General features: G+C 47.7%; 1 protein-coding gene across 2 annotated transcripts in view; it reads right to left on the bottom strand.

Annotated features, from left to right (window-relative positions):
- UBE2L3 (ubiquitin conjugating enzyme E2 L3) overlaps positions 1 to 12,965 on the bottom strand; it is a 56,877-nt gene extending 43,912 nt beyond the window's left edge. Inside the window, exon 1 of one of the 2 annotated variants that reach the window (XM_045887184.2) lies at positions 12,848 to 12,965. In XM_045887184.2, coding sequence (XP_045743140.1) covers positions 12,848 to 12,874 — 27 coding nt within the window. In that variant the 5' untranslated portion in view covers positions 12,875 to 12,965. The remainder of the gene's footprint in view (positions 1 to 12,847) is intronic. The other variant, XM_045887185.2, reaches the window with a different exon arrangement.
- Between the last annotated feature and the right edge of the window lie 1,262 nt (positions 12,966 to 14,227).

The following is a 14,227-nucleotide window of genomic DNA, read 5'->3' as shown; positions in this document are numbered from 1 at the left end:
CCCAGGGGAATTATTCAACACTCATATGCAGAGAGGAGGGGCAAAGAGGGAGGGTGGAGGGAGAAAGCCTGAATCGTGCCTAGGCCTCATTCTAGACCTGCAGAATCAGAATCTCCAGAGCAAGGCTGGGCACCTGTGCCGGGGGATCCCCCAGTAACAGTGAGGCGCACCCCTGCTTAAGAGCCAACATGCACAGGCGCCTGGATGGCTCAGATGGTTAAGCGTCTGCCTTCGGCTCAGGTCATGACCCCAGGGTCCTGGGATCGAGTTCCGCCTCTGCCTCTGCCTCCCTCCGACTCTCATGAATAAATAAATAAAACATTAAAAAAAAAAAAAAAAAAAAGAACCACCATGCACGGGGCACCTGGATGGCTCTGTTGGTTAAGCGTCTGCCTTCGGCTCAGGTCATGATCCCAGGGTCCTGGAAGAGTCCCGCATGGGGCTCCTTGCTCAGCAGGGAGTCGGCTTCTCCCTCTACACCTTTCTCCCCTGCTCGTGATCTCTCTCTCACTCTCTCTCTCTCAAATAAATAAATAAAATCTTAAAAAAAAAAACCCACCATGCTCATCCAATCTGGTCTTTTACAAAGGAAGACACTGAGGCCCTGATTAATTCACTGTCATTTCCATGACTAGAAATAAGCTCCTAAAAGAGCTAACACCTCCCACTGAGCCAGGCACACAGAAGCAATGTAAGGAATCCTTTTTACCCCAACAAGTCTGTGGTAACAGAAACCTGGAAATCTTTCTGAACTTTTTTTAAAAAAATGAACGCTTACTATGATTTACATTGCTTATTTTACTGTTCTCTGTTCTGGATTCCTATAGACAAAAAAATCAGTATTTTGCAATCCCCAACCGTTCTCTTCAACACTATTTTTATATATTATACAGAACATATTTTGATTTGACATGCAGTTGCTTCAACAGCTGTCAAATTGTCACTGGACTAGAAAGAGCAGAGCCCTCTGGAGCCAGACAGGCCTGGGCCTAAACCCCCACCCCACCCTTCATACCACCTGAAGATCCAAGTCTTCCAGTAGTCTCACCTGAAAAATAGGAAACCAACTTCACAGGGCTCTACTGAGAATTACAAGAAACTTTATACAGTGCTTAACACTTAGCACCCTTGATAGATAATTAATGTTAGTTTCATTCCCTTCCGTAATTGTATCACTATAGTTCTTAAAATCCAAGACAGTGTCGAGGCACCGACATACATTCCCTACTCTACACAACAGGGAATAGACATGGTATGGCGTTGACAGCCTATGACCACAACTCATAGGGTCTTAAATTAGAAATGAATATGGGGGCACCTGAGTGGCTCAGTCAGTTAAGCATCTGCCTTCAGCTCTCCCCTCTGCTCTCTGCCCTTCCCCCACCGCTTGTGCGCTTGCGTGTGCTCTCTCTCAAATAAAAAAGATTTGAGAGAGAGAGCATGTGTGCACGCATAAGCAGGGGGCACATAAGCAGAGGGAGCAGCAGAGGGAGGGAGAAGCAGGCTCTCCACTGAGCAGGGAGCCTGATGCTGGACTCAATCCCAGGACCCTGGGATCATGACCTGAGCCAAAGGCAGATGCTTAACCAACTGAGCCACCCAGGTGCCCAAATAAATAATCTTAAAAAAAAAAAAGTTTGTCATGGGCGCCTGGGTGGCTCAGTTGGTTAAGCAATTGCCTTCGGCTCAGGTCATGATCCTGGAGTCCCAGGATCGAGTCCCGCATCGGGCTCCCTGCTCAGCGGGGAGTCTGCTTCTCCCTCTGACCCTCCACCCTCTCATGCTGTCTCTCTGTCATTCTCTCTCTCTCTCAATAAATAAAAATCTTTAAAAAAAAAATTTGTCATGTTAAAAAAAAAAAAAGACATATGTTTATAGTTGTTGGCACAAAGCTTTTCCAGAAATGACCTGATCAACTGTATCTCAATGAAAGAAAGAAAGAAAAAAGGAAAAGGAAATATAAGGTCGAGGAGTTGCTAAGAATATATAACCACCACACTCCCCCTTGGAGGGCAACAGCTTAGTGTCATCACCTTCAAAATCCCAACAAAAAACAGAAATGGGAAAATAAAACAATAAAAAACACCATATAGAAACGGAGTGATGCTAGGGAACAGGTGGTCTTCTAGGAAAGAGCCAGTTATTTCTGGAGGTAGTCTCCAGAAATTAAGATGCTACAGGTGTGTGCCTTCAGTGCAGGAGATAGGCACCCAAAGCAGCCGCGTGAAAAGCAGGAGCAAGACCCTGAGAGAGAAGCGTGAGAGGTGGTTGGTTACAATACTCTGCAGTGTTTACAACAGAATAGGACTAGAAACTCACAACACCCCTGAAGCCAGGCAGGTCAGGCATATTTAGCTTCCTCTTAGAGATGGTAAAGCTAAAGTTCAGAGAGGCCCAAGTCACAGGCCTTTTACAGGGTACGGCCAGGACTGGAGGCAGAAGTAGAATCTCTCAGCCACACAAAGCAGTGGGTGAGGGTGGTGAAGACTTCCACTGCAAACAGGCAGCGAAGGGGCTCCTATTTCCTGAGCAGGATCCTGGGAGGGCTCAGCCTGCTCTGGAATAGCACTTCCCCAGATTTATGACAAAAGCGTGAACATATACAGCATTTGCCCTAACCCTTCACAGCTGGTCATTAAGTGTTTATGTTGTGCAAGGAACGTTTCTAGGCTCCTCTTGTCCAGGCAAAATGAAACCTGGCAGATGAAGCTGGATGCCTAAGGGAAAGTGACACAAACCTGCCTTAAATCTAAGTACAGTATCACTCTCAAGTACCAGCTACACAATTGGTGGGACATTAATAATTTGAAAAAACTACTTCCTGCTTTTTTGTGTGACAGGAGCCAAGTAATAATTTTGAAAGAAATGTGCTTTCCAAGCTTGCACAAAGCAACCGGTGGCAATGACACTAAATCATGACTTTAATAATTCCAAAATACTGTACATCTAAACATAAGGTTTCAGAGCCCCCCAAACATGATTCTCTTATTTCAATGAATACTCAGCAAAGGAGGCGGGACCCACAACAACACATCACCCCTTCCATGGGTCAGCAGTATACCATCTTACACTTAGTTATTATCACAACCAGTGTGACAGAAACGAGTCCGTGGCAGAGGTTAAGATCTGAACTCAGGTCCCTGTTATTCAACCATAGCACACTGCTCCAGGGTGGTGGGCCACTTCTCAAGAGATGAGCATGGCCCGGGTCCCAGCTGAGTGGGCTCTGACGCCAGCTCCACACACAGTCAGCTTCTGGATGTTGGTCTTGCCCCTGGAATAGGTTTCTGTCCCCATCTGAACATGGTTATACCTGGCATTCTTGACCTACATCACATATTCCAGAGTCCAGCACCCCAGCACAAGTGACCAGAATGAGAACCCCATGTGGAAAACACATGGCAGGTCTCCTCCTGTAAGGTTAGCTCTTCTGTGCTGCGTTTTCTTAACAAGAGGTACACTGGTGTGAAGTAGATATTCTATTTACCATGTCAGAAGGGACTCAGAGGCTGTTCAACTTCTGAGTTGTACCCATTCTCCAATCCTGTGACAGAGTCAGGCTGCCTCCCCTCTCAGAAAGACAGAGCACCACCATGAGCACTGGATTTGACATTACTGATTGCTTTGCTGGCAAATGTACCTGCTGGGCCAGGGACTGTCAAAACAGTATTTCACTCCTCAGCTGAACTATGCTGGTAAAGAAGCGGGAACAAAATCTGACCAAGATCATGAAGTACAGAAAACTACAATCAACACAGACCTGGAAATGTTAAAAACTGAACAAAACCTAAACCACCACCTAACCTGAAATGAATTCTCCTCCTCTCCACCATGTCCTTCCTTAAAAACCAGAAGCAGCCATGTGAAGAGCAGGAGCAAGACAGAGGGCAGGGAGGCCTGGGCAGTGAGGGTGCCCGACTTCACTGTGAGCCTGTGGGTGGTGGCCCCCAAGCCTCAGCCTCCTGTCTGTCAAGGGGGCCCCTCGCACCTCTGGAATTCTAAACAGACTACGCAAAGGGCCAGGAGGAAAGCGGAACAGCCACCAGAAGCAACCTTCCTTAACTTTCTGCTTCAGGGCTGAAAGAGAAGACAAAAAGCAACAGCGTTATTTCTGGGACTGCAACTACTTATTTAAGAGTGTCCTTAGGGTGGATCAGCCAGTTGAGCATCCGTCTCTTGGTTTTGGCTCAGGTCATGACCTCCGGTTTGTGGGATCAGCCCAGGGTCGGATTCTCTCCCTTTCTTTCCCTCTCCTTGCGCGCATGTGTGAGCTCTCTTACTCTCTTTCTCAAATAAATAAATAAAATCTCTTTAAAAAAAAAAAGAGAAAGAGAATTCCCTTCAAATTCCCACCCCCCGGGGCGCCTGGGTGGCTCAGTTGGTTAAGCGACTGCCTTCGGCTCAGGTCATGATCGTGGAGTCCCGGGATCAAGTCCCGCATCGGGTTCCCTGCTCTGCGGGGAGTCTGCTTCTCCCTCTGACCCTCTTCCCTCTCATGCTGTCTCTCATTCTCTCTCTCTCAAATAAATAAATAAAAACTTTAAAAAAAATAAAGTTAAATTAAAAAAAAAAAAATTCCCACCCCCTCCTCCCAGCTCAGCACCTTTTGGTGCCTTCCATTGCACCTGGGCTCATCTTTGGACACAGTGACAGTCACTGCACTGCACATAATACACACAGGACAGGGGTGCCTGGGTGGCTCAGTCATTAAGCGTCTGCCTTCGGCTCAGGTCATGATCCCAGGGTCCTGGGATCGAGCCCCGCATCGGGCTCCCTGCTCGGCGGGAAGCCTGCTTCTCCCTCTCCCACTCCCCCTGCTTGTGTTCCCTCTCTCGCTGTGTCTCTCTCTGTCAAATAAATAAAATCTTTAAAAAAAAAAAAATACACACAGGACAGGAAGAAATAATACAAGGGTGAGATTTTAAGATACTGGGAAGACAAATTTTGAATTCAAGAGCTTTTCAATTTTGCTGAGAAAAGTATACATCTTTGAACAAAGACATATTCACACAGCTGTCTCAAGAAACCTCTTGCTAGGAGAGAGTTTCAAAGACTAAATCTAATTTAATCTTATCACACTTTACAAAGACCCCGCACCATTCCCCAGCTTAATCGGTGAGTCCTCATCAGACACATTTCAGACTTCTGTTGAGAGATCCCGAACATAATAATCAAAATGCAGCCATGTAGCTTAACTGAAAATGCTTCTGGAAGAAAATGTGGGAAAGTCTGGCACTGGTCTCCTAAAAAAAGCCATTCCCAAGACTACAACCACACACCACAGGTTAGAAAGAGCGCAACAGCATCTCTTGAACTCACAGTTCATACTGTCACTAAAATGCATGTTAATTCTATTTATAAAGATTTAGCTTCTGCGTTAAAAAAAAAAAAAAAAAAGAAACCTCTTGCTAGGGGCGCCTGGGTGGCTCAGATGGTTAAGCGTCTGCCTTCGGCTCAGGTCATGATCCCAGGGTCCTGGGATCGAGCCCCGCATCAGGCTCCCTGCTCAGCCGGGAGCCTGCTTCTCCCTCTCCCTCTACTGTTCCCCCTGCTTGTGCTCTCTCGCTCTCTCTGTCAAATAAATAAATAAAAATCTTAAAAAAAAAAAAAGAAACCTCTAGCTAACCTTAAGGAACAGGTTATTTCAAGAGGCAGGAGAGAGGGGAGGGAAAGAGAATGGGCTCTGCCTATGGTGAGATCATGTCCAGGTATGCTGCCCCTACCTGGCCCAACCCACCTTTTCAGCACTGAGCTCTCCCCTCCTGACAGGCTGCTGTCAGGAGGACATGTCTTGCTGACTGCCGATGATAATAATGATGATAATAATAATGATGATAATAATAATAATAGGGGCACCTGGGTGGCTCAGTCGTTAAGCGTCTGCCTTTCGGCTCAGGTCATGATCCCAGGGTCCTGGGATCGAGCCCCACATCGGGCTCCCTGCTCGGCGGGAAGCCTGCTTCTCCCTCTCCCACTCCCCCTGCTTGTGTTCCCTCTCTCGCTGTGTCTCTCTGTCAAATAAATAATAACCTACAGGTATCTCACACTTAGGATATGCTAAGCACTCTCCAGAACATGTGATATATACTAATTTAGTTCACTTTCAAACACAGGTGAAATAAACTAACACAAAGAGATTAAGTAACTTGCCCAAGTTACCTCCAATTAAGATGTGGCAGGCCCAGGATACGCAATCTCCAGAAGCTTTTTTTTTTTAAGATTTTATTTATTTATTTGACAGAGAGAGCAGGAGAGCACAAGCAGGAGGAAGAGCAGGCAGAGGGAGAGGGAGAAGAGAGTGCAGAGAGCCCAGCGTGGGGCTCGACCCCAGGGCCCTGGGATCATGACCTGAGCCAAAGGCAGACAGATGCCTCACTGACTGAGCCACCCAGGCACCCCTCCAGAAGCTCTTACTCAGTATACTGTATTCTTACTCTCGATAGCTTTGCCCTGAATGAAAGATCCTTTCCTCCCGTCTTTTTACTGGGGTGAGGGTTAGGTTTATCTATGCCCTTAAGGACAGACAGGACGAGGCTGGCTAGAGGAAACCTGGAGACAAAAGCTCTCACACGTGAGAAGCCTGCTGCTTTCTCCTGGATCCTGAAGCTGAGCATACATCTGACCCCCTCAACTTAAAGGCCCAGGCATCTCTTTGCCACCTGTCCTTAAACACATCAGCATCGCCCTCCGCAACGCCCCTTCATGGAGAGACAAGTCGTCCAGTCGCTGGCCGGAGAACTTAGCCCTGCTAGGGCAGAGGGAGGGAGGGAAGGCTTACAGTTCTGGAGGGCCAGGTGCACTGGATATACCAACCTAGGGTAAAACTAGGCCACTTACCCAGTGCTTCTGGAAAATTCCTCAGGGCTGGCCTAACTAAAACCTAAGAAAGGGACAGCACAAGGTCAGAAGCAGGCAACCGTATTGGGAGGTAGGTGAACTGTCACCAGGGTTCCCCAGGGCATCTCTCATAGCCACTGCCCACATCCACTTTAAGGGATGAAAGCTACTTAACCTCACTGGCTGCCAGGCCCCTCCCCTCAACAACCCAGACCCTTGCTTATTCTTCAAGGGCCAGACCAAGTTCCACCTTCTTATCAATGTCAGAGGATCTTTCCCTCCCCTGTACTCCATTATTCAGCTGGCATACATTCAGCATAGAGTGGACAGCCCAGGATTTCTTTGTTCTAGAGGCATGCCATTTTTCTCCCTCACTGAGCTCCTCGAGTGCAGAGCCAAGAGGAGGTGCCCTGTGAACTGAGTCTTAAAGGACAAGAAATTACCCTGATGTAGAGAAGAGGCAGGGATGCCCATTAAGAGACCCAAGGGTGCAAAGTATGTTTAGGGGATCCCATGGGCAAGTGGGGGAAGACACTGTCGAGACCAGGCCTTGTAGGACATGCTAAGGTATGTGGGTTTTTATATACAGAGCCCTGACCTCTTAAATTTGGTTCTAATCTCTGAGAGCAGGGCCTGAGCCCTGAGCATGTGCACTTCTCTTTGATGAACTGCTGGTTAGGAATCATGTGGGACTGAGGACAGACTAGTGAGGAATAAGAGGAAGCCACCAAGGAATCCGATGCAGGTGTCCTACCACAATGGATGGCCTCAACTAAGGAAGCAGTAGTGCGTATTGAGAAAAGACACACAAAGACCAGAGATAAAGGCCTAGTTCAGCAGAATCTGGCAGGTGGCTAGATGTGGGAAGAGGGGGCGAGGTGGGTTTCCCCAGGTTCTTCCTTGGGTGACTGAGTAGACAAGTGGATCATTAACTAAGAAAGGCAAGACAGGAGAAGCATGGGACACAAGATCAACTTGGACAACTACAGGTCTACATGCCATTCAAAGGGAAACTCTCAAGGCGGTTAGATACAAAGTCTGGGCTCAGGAGAGATATCTTGGGGTTCTCTAAATTTAATCCCTTAGTGCTACAGCAAAGAAAATAGAAGTATCTCTTGAACATTTAGTGGTACTTTTCAATAGAATGAGAATATGTCTAAGTGACTTGGTACAATACAATGCTAATTTGACAAACTCTTGATAGAGTTGTAACAAAACCGGAATAGGCCCAAGTACCCTAAGACAAGTATTTTTGTTCTAGTAATATAGACCCTTAAGAAGGTCGCAAATGTTGCAACAACTAAGTACACTCTCTTTTCCAGGGCCTGTCCCAATTTTCTTTTAATGGAGAACATTTACAATGAGTGCCATTAAGGGAGGCTGAAATAGTCCCAACTTACTGGGATTTTACATTTAGGATAAAAAAAAAAAATACAATGCTTTTCTGAATTCCCCAAAACCCAGTGGATTCAGGACACTTATACTGGCATAGCATCATCTGGAAAACTCCCCTCACCATCTGACACGCACAATACACCTACCAGACACACTCACTGCTCTGTCGTGTTAATTACCCAACTTCAGAGACCATAAACTTGTACTCAAAAGCAAACCAGTTTATTGCCTATAAATTCCAAGGAAAGAAGTGTTATTTAATGACTTCTCCTACTTATTCATGTGTAATTATGGACTGAGAGAAAGTACACCAATACGGAGTTCTGACTGAACATTATTTATTTTTCAAGATTTATTTGAGGGGCGCCTGGGTGGCTCAGTCGTTAAGCGTCTGCCTTCGGCTCAGGTCATGATCCCAGGGTCCTGGGATCGAGCCCTACATCGGGCTCCCTGCTCCGCGGGAAGCCTGCTTCTCCCTCTGCCACTCCCCCTGCTTGTATTCCCTCTCTCGCTGTGTCTCTGTCAAATAAATAAATAAAATCTTTAAAAAAAAATTTTATTTGAGAGAAAGAGCACGTGTGCATGACCATGAGTGGGGGGAGGGGCAGAGGGAGAGAATCCCAAGCAAACTTCCCGCTAAGAGAGGAGTGATCCCATGACCTATGAGATCATGACCTGAGCCGAAATCACTAGTAGGACGCCGAATGAATGGCCCAGGCACCCTCTAACTGAACATTATTTAAATAGCATTAAAAGGCTGTTACAAATCTCAATTCCTTATCTTAACAGTTACACCGTAATAACTAATAAAATGTCACCCCCACTTCTTAAATCCACAACTTTCCTCACTTAGAAAAGCCCCTCTGGGAAGATACTCAGCTGGAGGGCCCTTAGGGGAGATGTGTGCAATTCAGAAGCTGAAAAGAAATGATCAGACTGCAATCAATTTCCTTAACCACAGCTACAGGTTTCACTTTTGTAGCTATTTCCCTTCCTGATAGAAGCAATGGTTACATTCCCACTGTTGCCATCAATGCTGAATTTGCTGCTTGCTAATTAAAATATATTTAATGTTTTATTAACATTGTAATTCCTAAAAAGGGATGTGAAAAAAGGCTACTCCTTTTGGCAAATGCTTTTTATTTTATTTTTTAAGATTATTTTTGAGAGAGAGAGTGCGGGGGAAGGGGCAGAAGGAGAAGCAGACTCCCCGCTGAGCAGGGAGCCCAACGTGGGACTCCCAGGATCCTGGGACCACGACCTGAGCCAAAGGCAGACGCTAAACCAACTGAGCCACCCAGGTGCCTGGCAAATGCTTTTTTTTTTTTTTAAAGATTTTATTTATTTTGAGAGAGAGAGAATGAGAGAGAACACATGAGAGGGGATAGGGTCAGAGGGCAAAGCAGACTCCCTGCCGAGCAGGGAGCCCGATGCGGGACTCGATCCCGGGACTCCAGGATCATGACCTGAGCCGAAGGCAGTCGCTTAACCAACTGAGCCACCCAGGCGCCCTGGCAAATGCGTTTTAAATTAAAGACTTGATCATACCCTGCCTAAAATAACTTCTCAGCCCAATATATGCAAATCACTCTACTTTTAATAATGTATCTTATACTATCTACAGACATTGTTACAAAGAAATTTTTGACTGTGAGTGTCCTGGATAATAGTTTTTGAGGAAATCTAAAGTTCTTTAAGATGTAATTCATTTGGGGCGTGTGGGTGGCTCAGATGGTTACACCTCTGCCTTCGGCTCAGGTCATGATCCCAGGGTCCTAGGATCAAGAGTCCCACATCCGGCTTCCGGCTCAGCAGAGAGCCTGCTTCTCCCTTTCCCTCTGCACATCCCCCTGCTCATGCTCTCTGTCTCAAATGAATAAATAAAAAAAATATAAAAAAAAAAAAGATGTAATTCATTTGATTTTTCAACATATTTCTTTCATCATCGAAAACGCCTTTTATTATTTCCACTCCATGTATTGATCAACATGCATCAATAATTTGGGTTTGTTTTTTAAACTAACCAGCTTAAACCCTGACTCTCAGAGCCAATGACCTGCATCATGTAACCAGCATTCCTCTACTGAACTAAAAGAATTTCCATCCACAATTCAATAAACTACATAGTCTTCCAAGCATCCTTGGAGTAAGAAAGGGGCATGGACCTTGGGATTTTAAGCTAGGGAGATTTAACTTCTTATCTCTCCCCACCCTGGTCGGCTTGCTACTCCACCTTAGGTAGCACTCAACCTATCAAAGCCTCACAATTCTCTCATTTGTAAAATAAAGATGACAATACACTAACTCTAAGTGTTATTGAAAAGAATTAATGTAAATGATCTAGCACTTAAAAGCATTCAGTTAATGTTACACATTTTCTCTAAGCTCCAATTTTTTTGAAAACCACAGTTAACTCCCCTCTCAGACCCCTGGAAGCCTGGGAACCCCAAACTAGGTCAAATGGGGTAGACTAGGAGATACCATACAGGGATGAATTAGGTCAAGACTCCTGTCCTTGAGGAGCTCAGAACCCAGTAGGAAAGGCAAGTCTAACACAAATCTGATTGGGACAAAATCTCAAAGAGAAACACAAAGAAAGTGCTGTGGTCACAAAAAGGAGGAAACAACTTACTCTGAAGGGGGATGGGGGCAAAGGCCTCACAGAGTAGCTGGCATTGGAAGTGAACCTAGGATTCCCCTGGAAGGGAGGAGAGGCAAGGGGAAGGCAGCCTTTCTCCAAGCAAGTGCAAAGGAAGACCATATAACAACTGAGTAAGAGCAGGGGGCTCTGGAATCAAACAGAAGTGAGATTACAGCTCACTCTCCCAAGCTAGGAAAACTGGGGCAACCCAACAAAATCTCTCAGCATTCCATTTTCCCACCTACAAAATGGGAATGTCTACTTTTCAGGGAAGATTAAACATGATTATGAATGTGAAGTACATGGCTGCACAAAGTAACAGTTTTAAAAAAAAGGTAGCTACTGTGATTTGCAAGGGTAGTGGGAAAATAAGGGGTGGGACGTGAGGCTAAACAGATTACTTTCAGCCAGCCTAAGAAGGGTCTTACATGCTAAATAAGAAGTTAGGATTAACTGCTGAGGACAGTAAGATCACAGAGGCTTCAACAGGAGTGAAAAGATTAAATATTTGCTTTAGAAAAAGAATTCTGGTGTCCAAGAAGGGGAGTCAGAGGAGAACAGTAGTACTTGGAAAGGCATCTGAGAGATGAGGATATGGATTCTGGTAATTGCTGTAAGATTAGGAAGGAAAGCACACTCAAGAACTCCCTCTAAAGTAAAATCCACAAGTCTTAATGGGTGACCGCAAGTAGTGTACGGAAGTAAGTGAATAACAGTCCTCTCATCTGGATGACTGGTGGGTGAATGGTGGTGTCACCGGCAGAAAAAAGATGAGAAGAAGTCTGGAAGCTGCTGACTATTCTTTTGTGCCCACTTCCAATCCAGTTTTATGAAGTTAAATGCCGTCCCCAGCCCTTAGTGAACAAAAGAAAGGAAACGTTCCCAGGGAGGGAGGGCCCAGAGGCTATGACTCCAAGTTCAATGTCTAGTTCCACCAAGCCCAAGAGGAACCCCAGCTCTTTATCTCCTCTCAGGAAATCAGCTCCTGTGTCTTTTTTATTTCCGGCCCGGTGCAACCCGGCAGCACTATCCAGGCGCGGACTCACAAATCTTGACGAGGTTGGCTCCGGAGGACGGCAAACATACTCGGGAAAGAATTTAGCCAGTTTAGCATCTGTATTCCTCACCAAAGGAGCCACTTAGCAAGAAGGCACCCCGCTGCATGCAAGATACAAAGTACCAAGTTATTTTTATAAACTTTGGCCAGTTTGGGTTCGAACGATTGAAGCCAACCCCCACCCCATCCCCCAAAATGGCACTTTTGCTTCGGCAGGGAAAGGAGATCCTGATGATTGTTAAGTGGTAGGTTGAAAAGGAGACGGGGAAGAAGAACAGCGCCGCGAACGCGGCCGACCCCACGCCTTCCTGGAGTTGGAACTTGCCCGCTGTGTGACTCTGCAGTCACAAGGCGACAGTTTGCTAGGACCCAGAGCAATTTCAAACGACCCACCAACAAACTGACCTAACTTTTGTCGCCTGGCCTCCTCCTTCCTTCCCCAGCCCGAGCCTCCCAACCTCCCGGCCTCCGGAGCTCTAAAGCCGGCGCGCTGCGGCCCAGGGCGGGGCGGCTCCGCGGCGCGGGCTCCCGGCCGGAGCTCCGGCGCTCGGGCCTTCCCCGAGGGCGCCCGGTTTGGGACCTCCCGGCCGGGCCCCCACATCAACGCCGCCCCCGGTCCGGGAGGCGGCCACCGTGAGGAGGACCTGGCCGGGTTCCGGGCGGAGGGCGACGTGAACGCCCGGAACCGGGCGGAGGGGCCAGCGGCAGCTCCCAGCGCGGCCTGGCGCTCCCGCCCAGGCTGCGGCCTAGGCGGCCCCGTTACCTCCCTCAGCCCGCGTGCGGGCAAGGGGGCGGTGGGGCCACACAGGGACGGGAAACCGAGCGGCGACGCCCCGAGGAGTCCCGGCCCGCCGCGGGGACCCTGGGCCGGGACGCCGCCCCCCCCTGCCCGGCCGGCGCCGGAGAATGGCTTTTACCTTCATCAGCCTCCTGCTGGCCGCCATCTTGGATCTGGTGCTGCTGCTTTCCCAGAATGCATCGCGGTCCGCCGGGCGGCTGCAGCCCCCGCACTTCCTGGAACGGGGGAGGGGCGGGCGACGTGCGAAGTGCCTACTGTGTGCCACTACGGTACTGGGCGAACACAGATGAACGGGACTGGCAGTCACCCTGCCTTTACCGGACGTCCAATCCGGAGGCAATTACAAAAGTCCTTGGCACATAGTAGGTGCACAATAAATATTGGTTGCATAAGATCATTGAATAACCAAGATTATTTCTGACACTGATAAGTGCTGGGAAGAAAAGGAAACTGAGGGGCGCCTGGGTGGCTCAGTCAGTACAGCGTCTGCCTTCGGCTCAGGTCATGATCCCAGGGTCCTGGGGTAGAGTCCTGCATGGGACTCCATGCTCCGCAGGGAGCCTGCTTCTCCCTTTCCCTCTGCTGTTCCCCCTGCTTATTCTCTTTCTCTCTCTCTCCCTCTCTCTCTGTCAAATAAATAAAATCTTAAAGAAAAGAAAAGAAACCTAGTTGATGGGAAAGTGACTGTGGGGACCTACTTTTTTTTTTAAGAGTTTATTTATTTGTTTGACAGAGAGATATAGCGAGAGAGGGAACACAAGCAGGGGGAGTGGGAGAGGGAGAAGCAGGCTTCCCGCCGAGCAGGGAGCCCGATGCGTGGCTCAATCCCAGTACCCCGGGATTATGACCTGAGCCGAAGCCAGAGCTTAACGACTGAGCCACCCAGGTGCCCCAGAGACCTACTTAAAAAAAAAAAAAAAAAAGATTTTATTTATTTATTTGAGAGAGAGAGCAGCACGAGAGGGGGGAGGGTCAGAGGGAGAAGCAGACTCCCTGCTGAGCAGGGAGCCCCATGTGGGACTTGATCCTGGAATTCCAGGATCATGACCTGAGCGGAAGACAGTTGCTCAACCAACTGAGCCACCCAGGCACCCTTTGGAGACCGACTTTTCATTGGGAAGTCAGGGAGACCTCACTGAGGAAATAGTAAAATAACAGCTAACACTGGAACCTCAAATGCCAGCTGACCCCTCCTGTGCCTTATTTTCCTTAATCTTTGAAACCACTCTATGAGATGGCTACCGTTAACAACACATCTCACAGGAAACAGAAGCATAGAGAAGGCCAATGATTTGCCCAAGTTCATGTAGCCGGCTAGGAACAGAGACTGACCTGCTGGCTTCAGGTCCAACTCGGGAACTTGAAGGATGGGATGGAGCAGCTGAGAGACTGGGAGGAGATTGTTTCAAGCAGGAGAAAAGACACTGGCAAAGGCCATGAGGCTGTCTGGTTGGCCAGAATGGAGTAAGAAGTTAATAGGGAGGGGCGCCTGGGTGGC

The sequence above is a fragment of the Mirounga angustirostris genome, unplaced genomic scaffold, assembly GCF_029215605.1.
Source record: "Mirounga angustirostris isolate CCGP_5_RB_7025 unplaced genomic scaffold, mMirAng1.0.hap1 SCAF_14, whole genome shotgun sequence".
NCBI lineage: Eukaryota > Metazoa > Chordata > Mammalia > Carnivora > Phocidae > Mirounga > Mirounga angustirostris.
This window is presented reverse-complemented; position numbering and strand designations above follow the sequence as displayed.